The sequence below is a fragment of the Astyanax mexicanus genome, unplaced genomic scaffold (genome assembly GCF_023375975.1).
Source record: "Astyanax mexicanus isolate ESR-SI-001 unplaced genomic scaffold, AstMex3_surface scaffold_34, whole genome shotgun sequence".
Taxonomy (NCBI): Eukaryota; Metazoa; Chordata; class Actinopteri; order Characiformes; family Acestrorhamphidae; genus Astyanax; species Astyanax mexicanus.
Window position 1 is genome coordinate 560,802 of NW_026040044.1, and position 17,605 is coordinate 578,406.

The following is a 17,605-nucleotide window of genomic DNA, read 5'->3' on the forward strand; positions in this document are numbered from 1 at the left end:
AATTAACATTGTTTTTGGTGTATTTACTGTAGCTGGTATGGTCAGATTTGGGGGCCCCTTATCACTTATCGTATCTCAAATTCCTCAAGTCTGAGAGAAATGGACCTGGGTAATATTGAACTGCAGAATTCAGGAGTGAAGCTGCTCTCTGCTGGACTGAAGAGTTCACACTGTAAACTGCAGAAACTGGAGTAAGATCATCAGAAATGCAGCAGAACAGAAAATCTCACCTTCACACATTAATCTTTTTTTTTACCTGTTTCTGCCTGTAAGACCTGGCAGTTGGCCCTACACACAAAAAACACACACAAGTACTCTTACACACACAACACACACAAACAGACACTTATCATATCTCAAATTCCTCAAGTTTGAGAGATCTGGACCTGGGTTATAATAAACTGCAGGATTCAGGGTTGAAGCTGCTCTTTGCTGGACTTTAGAGTTCACACTGTAAACTGCAGAAACTGGAGTAAAATCAACAGAAATTCAGCAGAACAGAAAATCTCGCCTTCACACATTAATCTCTTTTCACCTGTTTCTGTCTATCAGACCTGGGAACTGCAACTACACACACACAAACAGACACACACACATAGCCAAACATGCTCACACACTCATTCACACACGTTTATCACACATACCTGTATCTGTGTGAAACACTCAATACTCTGTGTGCCCTTACTCAAAGCTAAAGGAACTCAAGGAACTCACTGGTATGCATGCACTCAAACACATAGTCATAGTATCACTGCTAACGGGTGTTATCAGTGTCTCCCAATGACAGCTATCCAGTACTAAAAAGACTGGAAGTAGATTTGACTGGATTCAATTTTTCTTTACTGCTCCCATCAGAAGTGCTACAGTCCAGTGCTTTACTACTCTTTACCTCTTTATACTAGACTATATAAAACAAGACTCTATATTGCAAACAAATCTCATAGTCCCATCTGTGGGACTTAATTCAACACTGGCCTACTGGAGTGAGAGAGGAGCCCGCGGTGGAGTGAGAGAAAGGCCCACGGTGGAGTGAAAGAGGAGTCCGCGGTGGATGAAATATAGCTACTGGACTTTTGTTGCTGACAAGGATGGCTATGAAAGTAATACAAAAGGATATGGAGGAGTTAAAAGATGCCATGAACATGATGTCTGGTGAGTTGGCGACACTGACAAAACAACAGACAATTAGAACTGAACTGCTAAATGAAATCAAGCAGCTTAAAATGGTAAACATGGAACAAGGCAAAAGAATTGAAATTTTGGAAAATAGAGTCTCCGATTTGGAGCAGTATTCCCGAATAAATGATGTCATGATAACAGCACTAGAAATAAGACCACGGAGCTATTCACAGGCTGTGAGAAGGAGCAGGGCTGACAACATTTCAGAACATGAAAGTACAACAGAGGAGCAGGTAATTACATTCCTGCAGAGTAAAGACATTGACATTGAAAGTGAGAATATTGAAGCTTGTCATACCCTACCAATCAAAAATCAGAGAGGAAGGTCTGCTGTATCACCAATAATCATTTGGTTCAACAATAGAAAACATAAGATTGATTTTCTGAAGCAAGGAAAAAATCTGAAAGGTACAAGTGTTTATATTAATAAACATTTCATTAAAAAGAATGCCTACATTGCTAAGAAAGCCAGATTACTAAGAAAACAAAACAAAATCCAGGCTACATGGACGGTGAACTGTAAAGTTTTTATAAAAACAAAGGATGCGCCTGAGAATGCTAAAGTTATATGAATTAGATCCTTAGAACAACTAGACAAGTTAGGAGTTTATAAGTAGTGGATGCACAACAATTAACAGTTACATAATAGAAATAAATATGGGTTTACTTATTTTTTTTAATGAAAGCTCTGTTACTGGATTTAGATAAATACAAAACAAAATAAAAATAAATGAATACTCATAAACACTTAGAGTCTAAAATATATGATGTAGATACTATGGTTGATGCAGATTTTTTCCCAGTGATTGAACATTGTAAATATTAAAATCAGGAGCAATTCAACAGCAATATAATGGTAAATGGAGGTTTCTCTATCATTCACTTTAATAGTAGACGCATGAATTCATTTTTTTTAAATAACAGACTATTTAAAACAGCTAAACCGATATTTTAATATTATAGCAGTCTCAGAGACCTGGTTCAATGATGAAAATACAAACAATTATGAAATAGAAGGATATAGACTATATTATATGAATAGAAGTGATAAAAGAGGTGGAGGGGTTGCTTTATTTATCGATATTAAATTAAAGTGTAAAATTAAAAATAAAATGTCAATAGCTGTTGATGGTGTAATGGAAATGATTACTGTTGATATAATAAATGAAAACTCTAAAAATACAATAATTAGTTGTGTGTACAGGTCACCAGGTTCAAATATTGACTTATTTACAGATAAAATCATTGAGCTCTTTGAAAGTAGTTGTAATAAAACAGTTTTTCTGTGTGGAGATTTTAATATTGATTTGGGAGGTCAAACTGATTCAAATAATATTAGAACGTTTATTAATACAATGTATAGCTTAAGTCTTTATCCTTTAATAACCAAATCAACAAGAATTACAACCCACAGTGATACAGTTATTGATAACATCTTTACAAATATAAGAAATGAAGAGGTGCTGAGTGGGATTATGATAACTGATATAAGTGATCATTTGCCAGTGTTTACAATTTGTAAAAATAATAACTTAAGTGAAAAAGCAGTTTTAATAAAGAAAAAAATAATAAATACATAAAAAAAGCTTTGGATAAATTGAAAGATGATTTTAAAAAACAAAACTGGAAGGATGTGTATGTTGATGATGTAAATAGAGCATATGTTGTGTTTATGAATATTTTGGAAACCCTGTATGAAAAAAATTGTATGCAAAAAATTGTGCTAAGAGAAATGTTGCTGACAAGCCATGGATGACGAACGGGTTAAGGGATGCCTGTAAAAAAAAGAATTATCTATATTCATGTTTCTTGAAATTGAGGACAAAAGAAGCAGAAGAGAGATACAAAAAGTATTATAAGAATTGTGACAAATGTGTCTTTAAAAACTATAGATCAATATCCTTGTTGGCACACTTTTCTAAAATTCTAGAGAAGTTATTTGTGAGTAGATCAGATAAATTTATTGATAAACAAAATATTTTAAGTAGCAGTCAGTATGGATTTAGAGCAAATAATTCAACATCAATGGCTCTCATTGAATTGATGGAGCAGATATCAACTGCTGTTGATCAAAAACAGTACTGTGTTAGCATTTTTGTTGATCTAAAGAAAGCATTTGACACCACTGACCATAGTATTCTTCTTGAAAAGCTAAATAAATATGGCAATAAAATATTAGAGGGACAGCACTACAGTGGGTAGCTAGCTATCTAGAAAATAGAAAACAATTTGTACAAATAAGTGATGTACGATCTGAACTTTGTAATATTACATGTGGAGTTCCTCAGGGTTCTGTACTTGGTCCAAAGTTATTTATTTTATATGTAAATGACTTGGTAAATGTTTCACGATTTTTTAAATGTATTCTATTTGCAGATGATACCACTTTTTTTCGTTTAGGTAAAGATATAGAACGAATGTTGGATATTATACAGATAGAATTTGTGAAAATACAAACTTGGTTTCAGCTTAATAAATTATCATTAAATTTGGATAAAACAAACTATATGTAATAGAAAGAAAACTATTGGATCAGCAGAAATGCAGCAGAACAGAAAATCTCACCTTCACACGTTCATCTCTTATCACTTGTTTCTACCTGGAAGACCTGGCAGCTGGAACTACACGTGCAAACACACACATACATATGCAAACATGCTCACACACACAGACATGCTCACACACACACCCACACAAACCTGCATACACAAACACAAAAACATGCTCACACAGACACACAAACATGCTGACACACAAACCTGCATACACACGCTCACGCTTACACAAATACACAACATGCTCACACACACACACAACATGCTCACAAACATACACTTATCTCATCTGAAATTCCTCAAGTCTGAGAGAACTTGACCTGGGTAATAATGAACTGCAGGATTTAGGAGTGAATCTGCTCTCTGCTGGACTGAAGAGTTCACACTGTAAACTGCAGAAACTGGAGTAAACAGAACAGAAAAACCTCATCGTCAAACATCAATGTCTTTTCACCTGTTCGTGCCTTTTAGACCTGGCAGCTGCCACTACACACACAAACGTAAACCTGCTCACACATGAACAAACAAACTTGCTCACACACTAATTCACACTCTCGTTTCCGACACAGATGTTGGTGATGCAGATGTGGTGTAGATGTTGGTGATGCAGTGTGTGGTGTAGATGCCGGTGATGCAGATGTGGTGTAGATGTTGGTGATGCAGAGTGTGGTGTAGATGCTAATGATGCAGATGTGGGTGTAGATGTTGGTGATGCAGAGTGTGGTGTAGATGTTAGTGATGCAGATGTGGGTGTAGATGTTAGTGATGCAGATGTGGTGTAGATGTTAGTGATGCAGAGTGTGGTGTAGATGTTGGTGATGCAGAGTGTGGTGTAGATGTTGGTGATGCAGATGTGGGTGTAGATGTTGGTGTTGCAGAGTGTGGTGTAGATGTTGGTGATGCAGATGTGGTGTAGATGTTGGTAATGCAGAGTGTGGTGTAGATGTTGGTGATGCAGAGTGTGGTGTAGATGTTAGTGATGCAGATGTGGTGTAGATGTTGGTGATGCAGAGTGTGGTGTAGATGTTGGTGATGCAGAGTGTGGTGTAGATGTTAGTGATGCAGAGTGTGATGTAGATGTAGGTGATGCACAGTGTGGTGTAGATGTTAGTGATGCAGATGTGGTGTAGATGTAGGTAATGCAGAGTGTGGTGTAGATGTAGGTGATGCAGAGTGTGGTGTAGATGTTGGTGATGCAGAGTGTGGTGTAGATGTTGGTGATGCAGAGTGTGGTATAGATGTTGGTGATGCAGAGTGTGGTGTAGATGTTGGTGATGCAGATGTGGTGTAGATGTTAGTGATGCAGATGTGGTGTAGATGTTGGTGATGCAGAGTGTGGTGTAGATGTTGGTGATGCAGAGTGTAGTGTAGATGTTAGTGATGCAGAGTGTGGTGTAGATGTTGGTGATGCAGGGTGTGGTGTAGATGTTGGTGATGCAGAGTGTGGTGTAGATGTTGGTGATGCAGATGTGGTGTAGATGTTAGTGATGCAGATGTGGTGTAGATGTTGGTGATGCAGAGTGTGGTGTAGATGTTGGTGATGCAGATGTGGTGTAGATGTTAGTGATGCAGATGTGGTGTAGATGTTAGTGATGCACATGTGGTGTAGATGTTGGTGATGCAGAGTGTGGTGTAGATGTTAGTGATGCAGATGTGGTGTAGATGTTAGTGATGCAGATGTGGTGTAGATGTTAGTGATGCAGATGTGGTGTAGATGTTAGTGATGCAGATGTGGTGTAGATGTTGGTGATGCAGATGTGGGTGTAGATGTTGTTGATGCAGATGTGGTGTAGATGTTGGTGATGCAGAGCGTGGTGTAGATGTTGGTAATGCAGAGTGTGGTGTAGATGTTGGTAATGCAGAGTGTGGTGTAGATGTTGGTGATGCAGATGTAGTTTGTGTTGAAGGACCAGGTGAGGATCTGTGAAATGTGAAAATATTTTCACAATTTATTTCATTTTCATTTTTCATCTGGAACAGATCCAGAGAGCTCAGTCTAAAACTTAGACTATTTTTCATGTTTACACTAAAGGAACACCATAAATAACCTACATCCATGTCCATGCTTACACTTCAACATTTACTAGAGTTATACAGTATCCATTTACATGATAAATAGTGGAGTCTATTTCCAGTCCTGTAGCAGTGAAAGCACTATACTGTGCTGTGGAGCTCCAGTAGTGAAGAACACAGTTCTAGCAGTCCCCATGTTACACTGCATGCTATTACACACACTGACCACTGGAGGGAGCCACAGCAGCACTTCAGATAATTTTTACTAAATTAATAAATCAAGTCAAGTCAAGTCAAGTAGTTTTTATTGTCAATACTGCATATGTACAGGACACACAAAGAATTTAAATAACTTTACTCTCCTTCCCAAATTTTACAGCAAGTACAGATAATAGATATAATACGAGAGAAAGGGAGACACTATGTGTACAATACAGCAGGGACCCAAATAGACATACATGAGACAGAAAACAAAGTGCTGCAGTGGTGGTGGGTGAAATAAGATATATAATATAAAAGAATAGGAGACACTATATGTACAATACAACAAGGACTCAATAGACATATGTAGGACATCTACACAGCATGTAGATGTTGGTGATGCAGATGTGGTGTAGATGTTGGTGATGCAGATTTGGTGTAGATGTTGGTGATGCAGATGTGGTGTAGATGTTGGTGATGCAGATTTGGTGTAGATGTTGGTGATGCAGATGTGGTGTAGATGTTTACATTTTACATTTACATTTTCGGTATTTAGCAGACGCCCTTATCCAGAGCGACTTACAACAGTGCTTCAAAGTTACTTAAGTTATCCAAAGCTAGTTTGTAGACTAGGATCAAGAGATACATAGAACTTAATCATGTTTAGAACCCTAGGAACCTCTTTTTTTTTTTTTTTTTTAGTTTAGGAACTCTTTAAAAAGATGTGTCTTCAGTCGACGTTTGAAGACGGCGAGTGACTCTGCTGTTCTGACATCCAGTGGAAGTTCTGAATTAATTGTAGTGGTTTGGTAGCTCTCAGTGGAAGACCAGCCAGTAGAGAGTTGCAGTAGTCTAGTCTTGAGATGACAAGAGACTGCACATGATGTTGGTGATGCAGATGTGGTGTAGATGTTGGTGATGCAGATTTGGTGTAGATGTTGGTGATGCAGATGTGGTGTAGATGTTGGTGATGCAGAGTGTGGTGTAGATGTTGGTGATGCAGTGTGTGGTGTAGATGCCGGTGATGCAGATGTGGTGTAGATGTTGGTGATGCAGAGTGTGGTGTAGATGCTAATGATGCAGAGTGTGGTGTAGATGTTGGTGATGCAGAGTGTGGTGTAGATGTTAGTGATGCAGATGTGGGTGTAGATGTTAGTGATGCAGATGTGGTGTAGATGTTAGTGATGCAGAGTGTGGTGTAGATGTTGGTGATGCAGAGTGTGGTGTAGATGTTGGTGATGCAGATGTGGGTGTAGATGTTGGTGTTGCAGAGTGTGGTGTAGATGTTGGTGATGCAGATGTGGTGTAGATGTTGGTAATGCAGAGTGTGGTGTAGATGTTGGTGATGCAGAGTGTGGTGTAGATGTTAGTGATGCAGATGTGGTGTAGATGTTGGTGATGCAGAGTGTGGTGTAGATGTTGGTGATGCAGAGTGTGGTGTAGATGTTAGTGATGCAGAGTGTGATGTAGATGTAGGTGATGCACAGTGTGGTGTAGATGTTAGTGATGCAGATGTGGTGTAGATGTAGGTAATGCAGAGTGTGGTGTAGATGTAGGTGATGCAGAGTGTGGTGTAGATGTTGGTGATGTAGAGTGTGGTGTAGATGTTGGTGATGCAGAGTGTGGTGTAGATGTTGGTGATGCAGAGTGTGGTGTAGATGTTGGTGATGCAGATGTGGTGTAGATGTTGGTGATGCAGAGTGTGGTGTAGATGTTGGTGATGCAGATGTGGTGTAGATGTTGGTGATGCAGAGTGTGGTGTAGATGTTGGTGATGCAGAGTGTGGTATAGATGTTGGTGATGCAGAGTGTGGTGTAGATGTTGGTGATGCAGATGTGGTGTAGATGTTAGTGATGCAGATGTGGTGTAGATGTTGGTGATGCAGAGTGTGGTGTAGATGTTGGTGATGCAGAGTGTGGTGTAGATGTTGGTGATGCAGAGTGTGGTGTAGATGTAGGTGATGCAGAGTGTGGTGTAGATGTAGGTGATGCAGATGTGGTGTAGATGTTGGTGATGCAGATGTGGTCTAGATGTTAGTGATGCAGATGTGGTGTAGATGTTGGTGATGCAGAGTGTGGTGTAGATGTTGGTGATGCAGATGTGGTGTAGATGTTAGTGATGCAGAGTGTGGTGTAGATGTTGGTGATGCAGATGTGGTGTAGATGTTGGTGATGCAGAGTGTGGTGTAGATGTTGGTGATGCAGAGTGTGGTGTAGATGTTAGTGATGCAGATGTGGTGTAGATGTTAGTGATGCAGATGTGGGTGTAGATGTTAGTGATGCAGATGTGGTGTAGATGTTAGTGATGCAGATGTGGTGTAGATGTTGGTGATGCAGAGCGTGGTGTAGATGTTGGTAATGCAGAGTGTGGTGTAGATGTTGGTGATGCAGATGTAGTTTGTGTTGAAGGACCAGGTGAGGATCTGTGAAATGTGAAAATATTTTCACAATTTATTTCATTTTCATTTTTCATCTGGAACAGATCCAGAGAGCTCAGTCTAAAACTTAGACTATTTTCATGTTTACACTAAAGGAACACCATAAATAACCTACATCCATGTCCATGCTTACACTTCAACATTTACTAGAGTTATACAGTATCCATTTACATGATAAATAGTGGAGTCTATTTCCAGTCCTGTAGCAGTGAAAGCACTATACTGTGCTGTGGAGCTCCAGTAGTGAAGAACACAGTTCTAGCAGTCCCCATGTTACACTGCATGCTATTACACACACTGACCACTGGAGGGAGCCACAGCAGCACTTCAGATAATTTTTACTAAATTAATAAATCAAGTCAAGTCAAGTCAAGTAGTTTTTATTGTCAATACTGCATATGTACAGGACACACAAAGAATTTAAATAACTTTACTCTCCTTCCCAAATTTTACAGCAAGTACAGATAATAGATATAATACGAGAGAAAGGGAGACACTATGTGTACAATACAGCAGGGACCCAAATAGACATACATGAGACAGAAAACAAAGTGCTGCAGTGGTGGTGGGTGAAATAAGATATATAATATAAAAGAATAGGAGACACTATATGTACAATACAACAAGGACTCAATAGACATATGTAGGACAGAAGACAATAGTGCTTACACAGAAACATACTTACACACAAAGACATGCTCACAAACACTCTGTCACACACAGATACACACACACACTCACACACAAACTAAAGAGAGAGAAATGGACCTGGGTAATAATGAATTGCAGGATTCAGGAGTTAAGCTGTTCTCTGCTGGACTGAAGAGTTCACACTGTAAACTGCAGAAACTGTAGTAAGATCATTTGAAATGCAGCAAAACAGAAAATCTCACCTACAAACATCAATCTCTTCAAAGTCTATCAGACCTGGCAACTGCAACTACACACACACATACGCAAACATGCTCACACACACAAGCATGCTCACACACAATCATTCACACACTCTGGCCTCAGTTCTCAGCTCAAATTCCTCAAGTCTGAGAGGACTGACCTGGTAATAATACATTGCAGGATTCAGGAGTGTAGCTTCTCTCTATTGGACTAGGAGTTCACACTGTAAACTGTAGAAACTGGAGTAAGGTATTTAGAAACTCAGCAGAAAAGAAAATGTCACCTTCACACAATAATCTCTTTTCACCTGTTTCTGCCTTTCAGACTTGGCAGCTGACACTACACACAAACACACCCACTTGCAAACATGTTCACACAAACATAAACATGCTCACACACTGGCTTGCCCACACACACAAACATGTTCACACACACAGACATGCTCACACAAAAACATGCTTACACAGACATGCTCACACACAAACATTTTCACACTCATAAACATGCTCACAAACACACTCAGTCACACACAGAAACACACACAAACATACACAAATACCTACTCATACACACAATCATGCGCACACAAACATGCTCACACACAAACATGCACACACACAAACATGCTCAGACACACTCTCACAAATGTGATCACACACAGACATGCTAAAACACACAATGCTGCATACACACACAAACATCCTCACACACACAGTCACAAAACATACACAAATACCCACACACACAAACATGCTCACACACAGACATGCTCACACACAGACATGCTCACACACAGACATGCTCACACACATACACATGCTCACACACACACAAACATGCTCACACACACACAAACATGCTCACACACACATACACATGCTCACACACACATATACATGCTCACACACACAGACATGCTCACACACACATGCACATGCTCACACACACATGCACATGCTCACAAACACACAGACATGCTCACACACACAAACATGCTCACACACAGATATGCTCACACACAGATATGCTCACACACACAGACATGCTCACACACACAGACATGCTCACACACACAGACATGCTCACACACACAAACATGCTCACACACACAAACATGCTCACACACATGCACATGCTCACACACACAAACATGCTCACACACACGCACATGCTCACACACATGCACATGCTCACACACACAGACATGCTCACACACACAAACATGCTCACACACACAAACATGCTCACACACACAAACATGCTCTCACACACAAACATGCTCACACACACAAACATGCTCACACACACAAACATGCTCACACACACAAACATGCTCACACACACAAACATGCTCACACACACAAACATGCTCACACACACAAACATGCTCACACACACAGACATGCTCACACACACAGACATGCTCACACACACAAACATGCTCACACACACAAACATGCTCACACACAGACATGCTCACACACACAAACATGCTCACACACACAAACATGCTCACACACAAACATGCTCACACACACAAACATGCTCACACACACAGACATGCTCACACACACAGACATGCTCACACACACAAACATGCTCACACACATGCACATGCTCACACACACAAACATGCTCACACACAAACATGCTCACACACACAGACATGCTCACACACAGACATGCTCACACACACAAACATGCTCACACACACAAACATGCTCACACACACAGACATGCTCACACACAAACATGCTCACACACAAACATGCTCACACACACAGACATGCTCACACACACAGACATGCTCACACACACAAACATGCTCACACACATGCACATGCTCACACACAAACATGCTCACACACACAAACATGCTCACACACAAACATGCTCACACACACAGACATGCTCACACACAGACATGCTCACACACACAAACATGCTCACACACAAACATGCTCACACACACAAACATGCTCACACACACAGACATGCTCACACACAGACATGCTCACACACAGACATGCTCACACACACAAACATGCTCACACACAAACATGCTCACACACATGCACATGCTCACACACACAGAAACATGCTCACACACACAAACATGCTCACACACACAAACATGCTCTCACACACAAACATGCTCACACACACAAACATGCTCACACACACAAACATGCTCACACACACAAACATGCTCACACACACAAACATGCTCACACACACAGACATGCTCACACACACAGACATGCTCACAAACACAAACATGCTCACACACACAAACATGCTCACACACATGCACATGCTCACACACACAGACATGCTCACACACAAACATGCTCACACACACAAACATGCTCACACACACAAACATGCTCACACACACAGACATGCTCACACACACAAACATGCTCACACACACAAACATGCTCACACACACAAACATGCTCACACACAGAAACATGCTCACACACACAAACATGCTCTCACACACAAACATGCTCACACACACAAACATGCTCACACACACAAACATGCTCACACACAAACATGCTCACACACACAGACATGCTCACACACACAAACATGCTCACACACAAACATGCTCACACACACAAACATGCTCACACACACAAACATGCTCACACACACAGACATGCTCACACACACAAACATGCTCACACACACAAACATGCTCACACACATGCACATGCTCACACACACAGACATGCTCACACACAAACATGCTCACACACACAAACATGCTCACACACAAAAACATGCTCACACACACAGACATGCTCACACACACAGACATGCTCTCACACACATGCACATGCTCACAAACACACAAACATGCTCACACACACATGCACATGCTCACACACACAGGCATGCTCACACACACATATGCTCACACACAAAAACATGCTCATACACAGACATGCTCACACACAGACATGCTCACACACACAAACATGCTCACACACACAAACATGCTCTTATACACATGCACATGCTCACAAACACACCCATACATGCTGACACACATACATGCTGACACACACACACACACACACAAACTGCATACACAAACGCACAAACATGCTCACACAGACATGCTTACTCACACACATACTTATCTCATCTCAAATTCCTCAAGTCTGAAAGAACTTATAATGAACTGCAGGATTCAGGAGTGAAGCTGATCTCTGCTGGACTAAAGAGTTCAAACAGAACATAAAATCTCTCTTTTTATGTGTTTGTGCCTGTTAGACCTGGCAGCTGCCACCACACACAAGACCCACACACAAACAGACATTTATTGTATCTCAAATTCCTCAAGTCTGAGAGAAATGGACCTGGGTAATAATTAACTGCAGGATTCAGGAGTAAAGCTGTTCTCTGCTGGACTGAAGAGTTCACACTGTAAACTTCAGAAACTGAAGTAGGATCAGCAGAAATGCAGCAGAACAGAAAATCTCACCTTCACACATTAATCTCTTATCTCTTGTTTCTACCTGGAAGACCTGGCAGCTGGAACACATGCTCACACACACAGACATGCCCACACACACATCCACACAAACCTGCATACACAAACACAAAAACATGCTCACACACAAACCTGCATACACACGCTCACACACATACACAACATGCTCACACACACACAACATGCTCACACACATACACTTATCTCATCTCAAATTCCTCAAGTCTGAGAGAACTTAACATGGGTAATAATGAACTGCAGGATTTAGGAGTGAACCTGCTCTCTGCTGTACTGAAGAGTTCACACTGTAAACTGCAGAAACTGGAGTAAACAGAACAGAAAACCTCATCTTCAAACATCAATGTCTTTTCACCTGTTCGTGCCTTTTAGACCTGGCAGCTGCCACTACACATACAAACGTAAACCCGCTCACACATGAACAAACAAACTTGCTCACACACTAATTCACACTCACGTTTCCGACACAGATGTTGGTGATGCACATGTGGTGTAGATGTTGGTGATGCAGATGTGGTGTAGATGTTGGTGATGCAGATTTGGTGTAGATGTTGGTGATGCAGATGTGGTGTAGATGTTGGTGATGCAGATTTGGTGTAGATGTTGGTGATGCAGATGTGGTGTAGATGTTTACATTTTACATTTACATTTTCGGTATTTAGCAGACGCCCTTATCCAGAGCGACTTACAACAGTGCTTCAAAGTTACTTAAGTTATCCAAAGCTAGTTTGTAGACTAGGATCAAGAGATACATAGAACTTAATCATGTTTAGAACCCTAGGAACCTCTTTTTTTAGTTTAGGAACTCTTTAAAAAGATGTGTCTTCAGTCGACGTTTGAAGACGGCGAGTGACTCTGCTGTTCTGACATCCAGTGGAAGTTCATTCCACCACCTTGGTGCCAGCACAGAGAAGAGTCTGGATGTCTGTTTTCTGTGTGTTTTGAGTGATGGAGGTTCGAGCCGAGCCGTGCTGGAAGCACTAAGAGCTCTTGGTGCAGATCTGGCTTTGACCATCGCCATCAAGTATGAAGGAGCTGGTCCGTTTTTTGCCTTGTAGGCCAGCGTCAGAATGTTGAATCGGATGCGGGCGGCAACAGGAAGCCAGTGGAGGGAACGCAGCAAAGGAGTCACATGACTGAACTTCGGAAGATTGAAGACGAGTCGTGCTGCAGCATTCTGAATTAATTGTAGTGGTTTGGTGGCTCTCAGTGGAAGACCAGCCAGTAGAGAGTTGCAGTAGTCTAGTCTTGAGATGACAAGAGACTGCACATGATGTTGGTGATGCAGATGTGGTGTAGATGTTGTGTGCTTGGAATTTACTTGATTATCCTCTGCTTGTAAGGTAGGCTGGCTTTAAGATACTTTTTGCTTAATTCTGTTAGAACTGTTTAGGTAATCTTGTGCTTGTTGGGACTTGTTGGGACTGATTTAGAGAGTTGATTCAGGTGTGGTTTCTGGCTAGTTAAGGTGTGAATTAGAGGGGTGTGGCTAACAGCCTGCAGTTGTTGATAAATTAAGTGTGTTATCGGTTTGTGCAAGGACTCTTTCGACTCTTTGATCAGCAAATTTTAGTCTTGCAAATTTAGATCAAACAGTAAAACTTAAGATTTGACAATGTGCTTCCAAATTCCTACTCTCATCTCCTGCAACACCCGTAGACACCGGCATCAGGGCAGAAACCGCAATCCTAGCAACCTGTTGTACCCACCTAGTTCACTAAGTTCTCAGGTGTTGGTGCATGGGGGACTCTGGAATTGCCATTCTGCAGTTCTGAAGGCTGACTTCATCACAGCTCTTGCCACTGCTCAATCTCTGGACTTCCTGGCTCTGACTGAGACTTGGATCACTCCAGAGAACTCTGCAACTCCAGCTGCCCTGTCATCTGCTTTTGCCTTCTCCCACTCTCCACGGCCAACCGGCAGGGGTGGTGGAACTGGCCTGCTTCTGTCTCGTAAGTGGTCCTTCACTGTACTCTCTTTTCTGCATCTTGACATCTCTTCTTTTGAATTTCATGCTGTCACTATCTCTTTTCCTGTCATACTCCATATCATTGTTCTCTATCGTCCTCCTGGCCCACTGGGCAACTTCATTGATGAACTGGACACTCTCCTGAGTGGGTTACCGGTTGAATCCTCACTTATCCTCCTTGGTGACTTCAACCTCCCCTCAGAGAAACTACAGTCATCCTGTCTTCTTCCACTTCTGTCTTCTTTTTTCTCTCCCTCAATCTGTCTGCTCCAACTCACAGAGCAGGAAACACTCTAGACCTTGTCTTTAGCAGACCTGCTCCAGCTCTGGATCTAACTGTGACTCCTCTAGATTTCTCTGACCATCACTTCCTATCCTTCACTCTCTCTCTTCCTGCTCTTCCTACAAACACAACCTCTTCAACTTCCACTACTCATCGCAATCTTCGTGCTATATCTCCCTCCTCTCTTGCCTCAACTATCATGACCACTCTTCCGAATCCTGACTCCTTCTCTTCCCTCCCTCTGGAAACAGCTACCAACACCTTCCTCTCATCTATCACCTCTTCCATCAACACTCTCTCTCCTCTTACTTCAAGGCCAGCAAAATCCTCTCCAGCCACCCCATGGCTGTCGGATGTTCTACGCAACAACCGTAGAGAGCTAAGGCTAGCCGAGAGAAAGTGGAAAAAATTTCAACAATCCTCAGACCTTTGCTCTTACCAATCTCTCCTATCCCGATTTTCAACAGAGGTAACTGCTGCAAAATCCTCTTTCTACAAAAGGAAACTGGAAGAATCAGCATCTGACCCTCGCAAACTCTTCACCATCTTCTCATCTCTTCTAAACCCTCCCACTCCTCAACCTCCCACAACCTTCTCCCCGGATGATTTTGTCAACTTCTTTGAGGAGAAAGTAGCAAATATCCGCCAATCCCTTCCCCCTGCCTCTACCCTTCCCACCAAGCTCTATCTTCCACATTCTACTTCTCTGTCTCACTTCTCGCTGCTTTCCACAAATGAAATCCTTCATCTTCTACATTCTAACAATCCAACCACTTGCCCACTTGACCCTTTACCATCTTCCCTCTTTCAGACAATTGCTCCTGACCTCCTTCCGTTCATCACTCACATCATTAACACCTCTCTATCATCTGGTCATGTTCCATCAACTTTTAAGACTGCCAGAGTGGTTCCTATCTTAAAGAAACCAACTCTAGACAGCTTGGATGTTGGCAACTACAGGCCAGTTTCTCTCCTCTCTTTCCTTTCTAAAGTCCTTGAGCGTGCTGTCTACAACCAACTTTCTCTCTTTCTCACTCAGAACAATCTTCAGGATCCAAACCAGTCTGGCTTCAAACCTGCACATTCTACTGAAACTGCCCTCATTGCAGTTACAGAGAAGCTCCATGCAGCAAAAGCTACCAACCTGTCATCTGTTCTGATTCTCCTTGATCTCTCTGCTGCTTTCGACACGGTCAACCACAGCATTCTCCTTTCCATCCTCACCAGCCTTGGAATCACTGGCTCTGCATGGCAGTGGTTTGCATCGTACCTGGAGGACCGTTCCTACCAGGTAACTTGGCAAGGGGCAATATCTGCTCCATGCATACTCTCCACTGGGGTTCCACAAGGCTCGGTGCTTGGTCCTCTTCTTTTCTCACTCTATACTCGCTCTCTGGGTGAAATAATATCTTCTCATGGATTCTCATACCACTGCTATGCGGACGACACTCAACTAATCCTTTCTTTTCCTCCTTCCGACACTCAGGTTTCATCCCGCATCTCAGCATGTCTCAGTGATGTCTCGATGTGGATGAGTTCTCATCACCTAAAACTCAACCCCAGCAAGACTGATCTTCTGTTCATCCCAGGAACTACGAGCCTCCACAACAATATCTCCATCTCTTTCGACAACTCACTGGTCACTCCATCGGCAGAAGCACGAAGCCTCGGTGTAGTAATGGATGACCAGTTATCATTCTCGAGCCATATTGCAAATCTGACTCGGTGCTGCAGATTTCTCCTGTACAACATCCGAAGAATTCGACCGTTTCTGTCTCAGGAAGCCACTCAGGTGCTTGTGCAGTCTCTTGTCATCTCAAGACTTGACTACTGCAACTCTCTACTGGCTGGTCTTCCACTGAGAGCCACCAAACCACTACAATTAATTCAGAATGCTGCAGCACGACTCGTCTTCAATCTTCCGAAGTTCAGTCATGTGACTCCTTTGCTGCGTTCCCTCCACTGGCTTCCTGTTGCCGCCCGCATCCGATTCAAAACCCTGACGCTGGCCTACAAGGCAAAAAACGGACCAGCTCCTTCATACTTGATGGCGATGGTCAAAGCCAGATCTGCACCAAGAGCTCTTAGAGCTTCCAGTACGGCTCGGCTCGAACCTCCCTCACTCAAAACACACAGAAAACAGACATCCAGACTCTTCTCTGTGCTGGCACCAAGGTGGTGGAATGAACTTCCACTGGATGTCAGAATAGCAGAGTCACTCGCCGTCTTCAAACGTCGACTGAAGACACATCTTTTTAAAGAGATCCTAAACTAAAAAAAAAAACAAAAAAAAAAACAAAGAGGTTCCTAGGGTTCTAAACATGATTAAGTTCTATGTATCTCTTGATCCTAATCTACAAACTAGCTTTGGATAACTTAAGTAACTTTGAAGCACTGTTGTAAGTCGCTCTGGATAAGGGCGTCTGCTGAATACCGAAAATGTAAATGTAAATGTAATGTTGGTGATGCAGATGTGGTGTAGATGTTGGTGATGCAGAGTGTGGTGTAGATGTTGGTGATGCAGTGTGTGGTGTATATGCCGGTGATG

At 41.9% G+C, this 17,605-nt stretch overlaps 1 protein-coding gene across 1 annotated transcript; it reads left to right on the top strand.

Annotated features, from left to right (window-relative positions):
* Positions 1 to 14,420: 14,420 nt before the first annotated feature.
* Positions 14,421 to 17,332, top strand: LOC125790019 (uncharacterized). Its single transcript, XM_049473116.1, has 4 exons — positions 14,421 to 14,506; positions 14,643 to 14,757; positions 16,097 to 16,348; positions 16,544 to 17,332. The coding sequence occupies exons 1-4, from the start codon at positions 14,421 to 14,423 to the stop codon at positions 17,330 to 17,332; spliced, it is 1,242 nt and encodes a 413-aa protein (XP_049329073.1).
* The last annotated feature ends 273 nt before the right edge of the window (positions 17,333 to 17,605 follow it).

Excerpts from the sequence above, each read along its gene's own strand:
- LOC125790019 (XM_049473116.1), top strand. The coding sequence starts at position 14,421 with ATGTGCTTCCAAATTCCTACTCTCATCTCCTGCAACACCCGTAGACAC. Across the intron at positions 14,507-14,642 it reads CGCAATCCTAGCAACCTGTT|ACTTGGATCACTCCAGAGAA; the intron begins GTACCCACCTAG and ends GCTCTGACTGAG. Across the intron at positions 16,349-16,543 it reads TGGAGGACCGTTCCTACCAG|GTTTCATCCCGCATCTCAGC; the intron begins GTAACTTGGCAA and ends TCCGACACTCAG.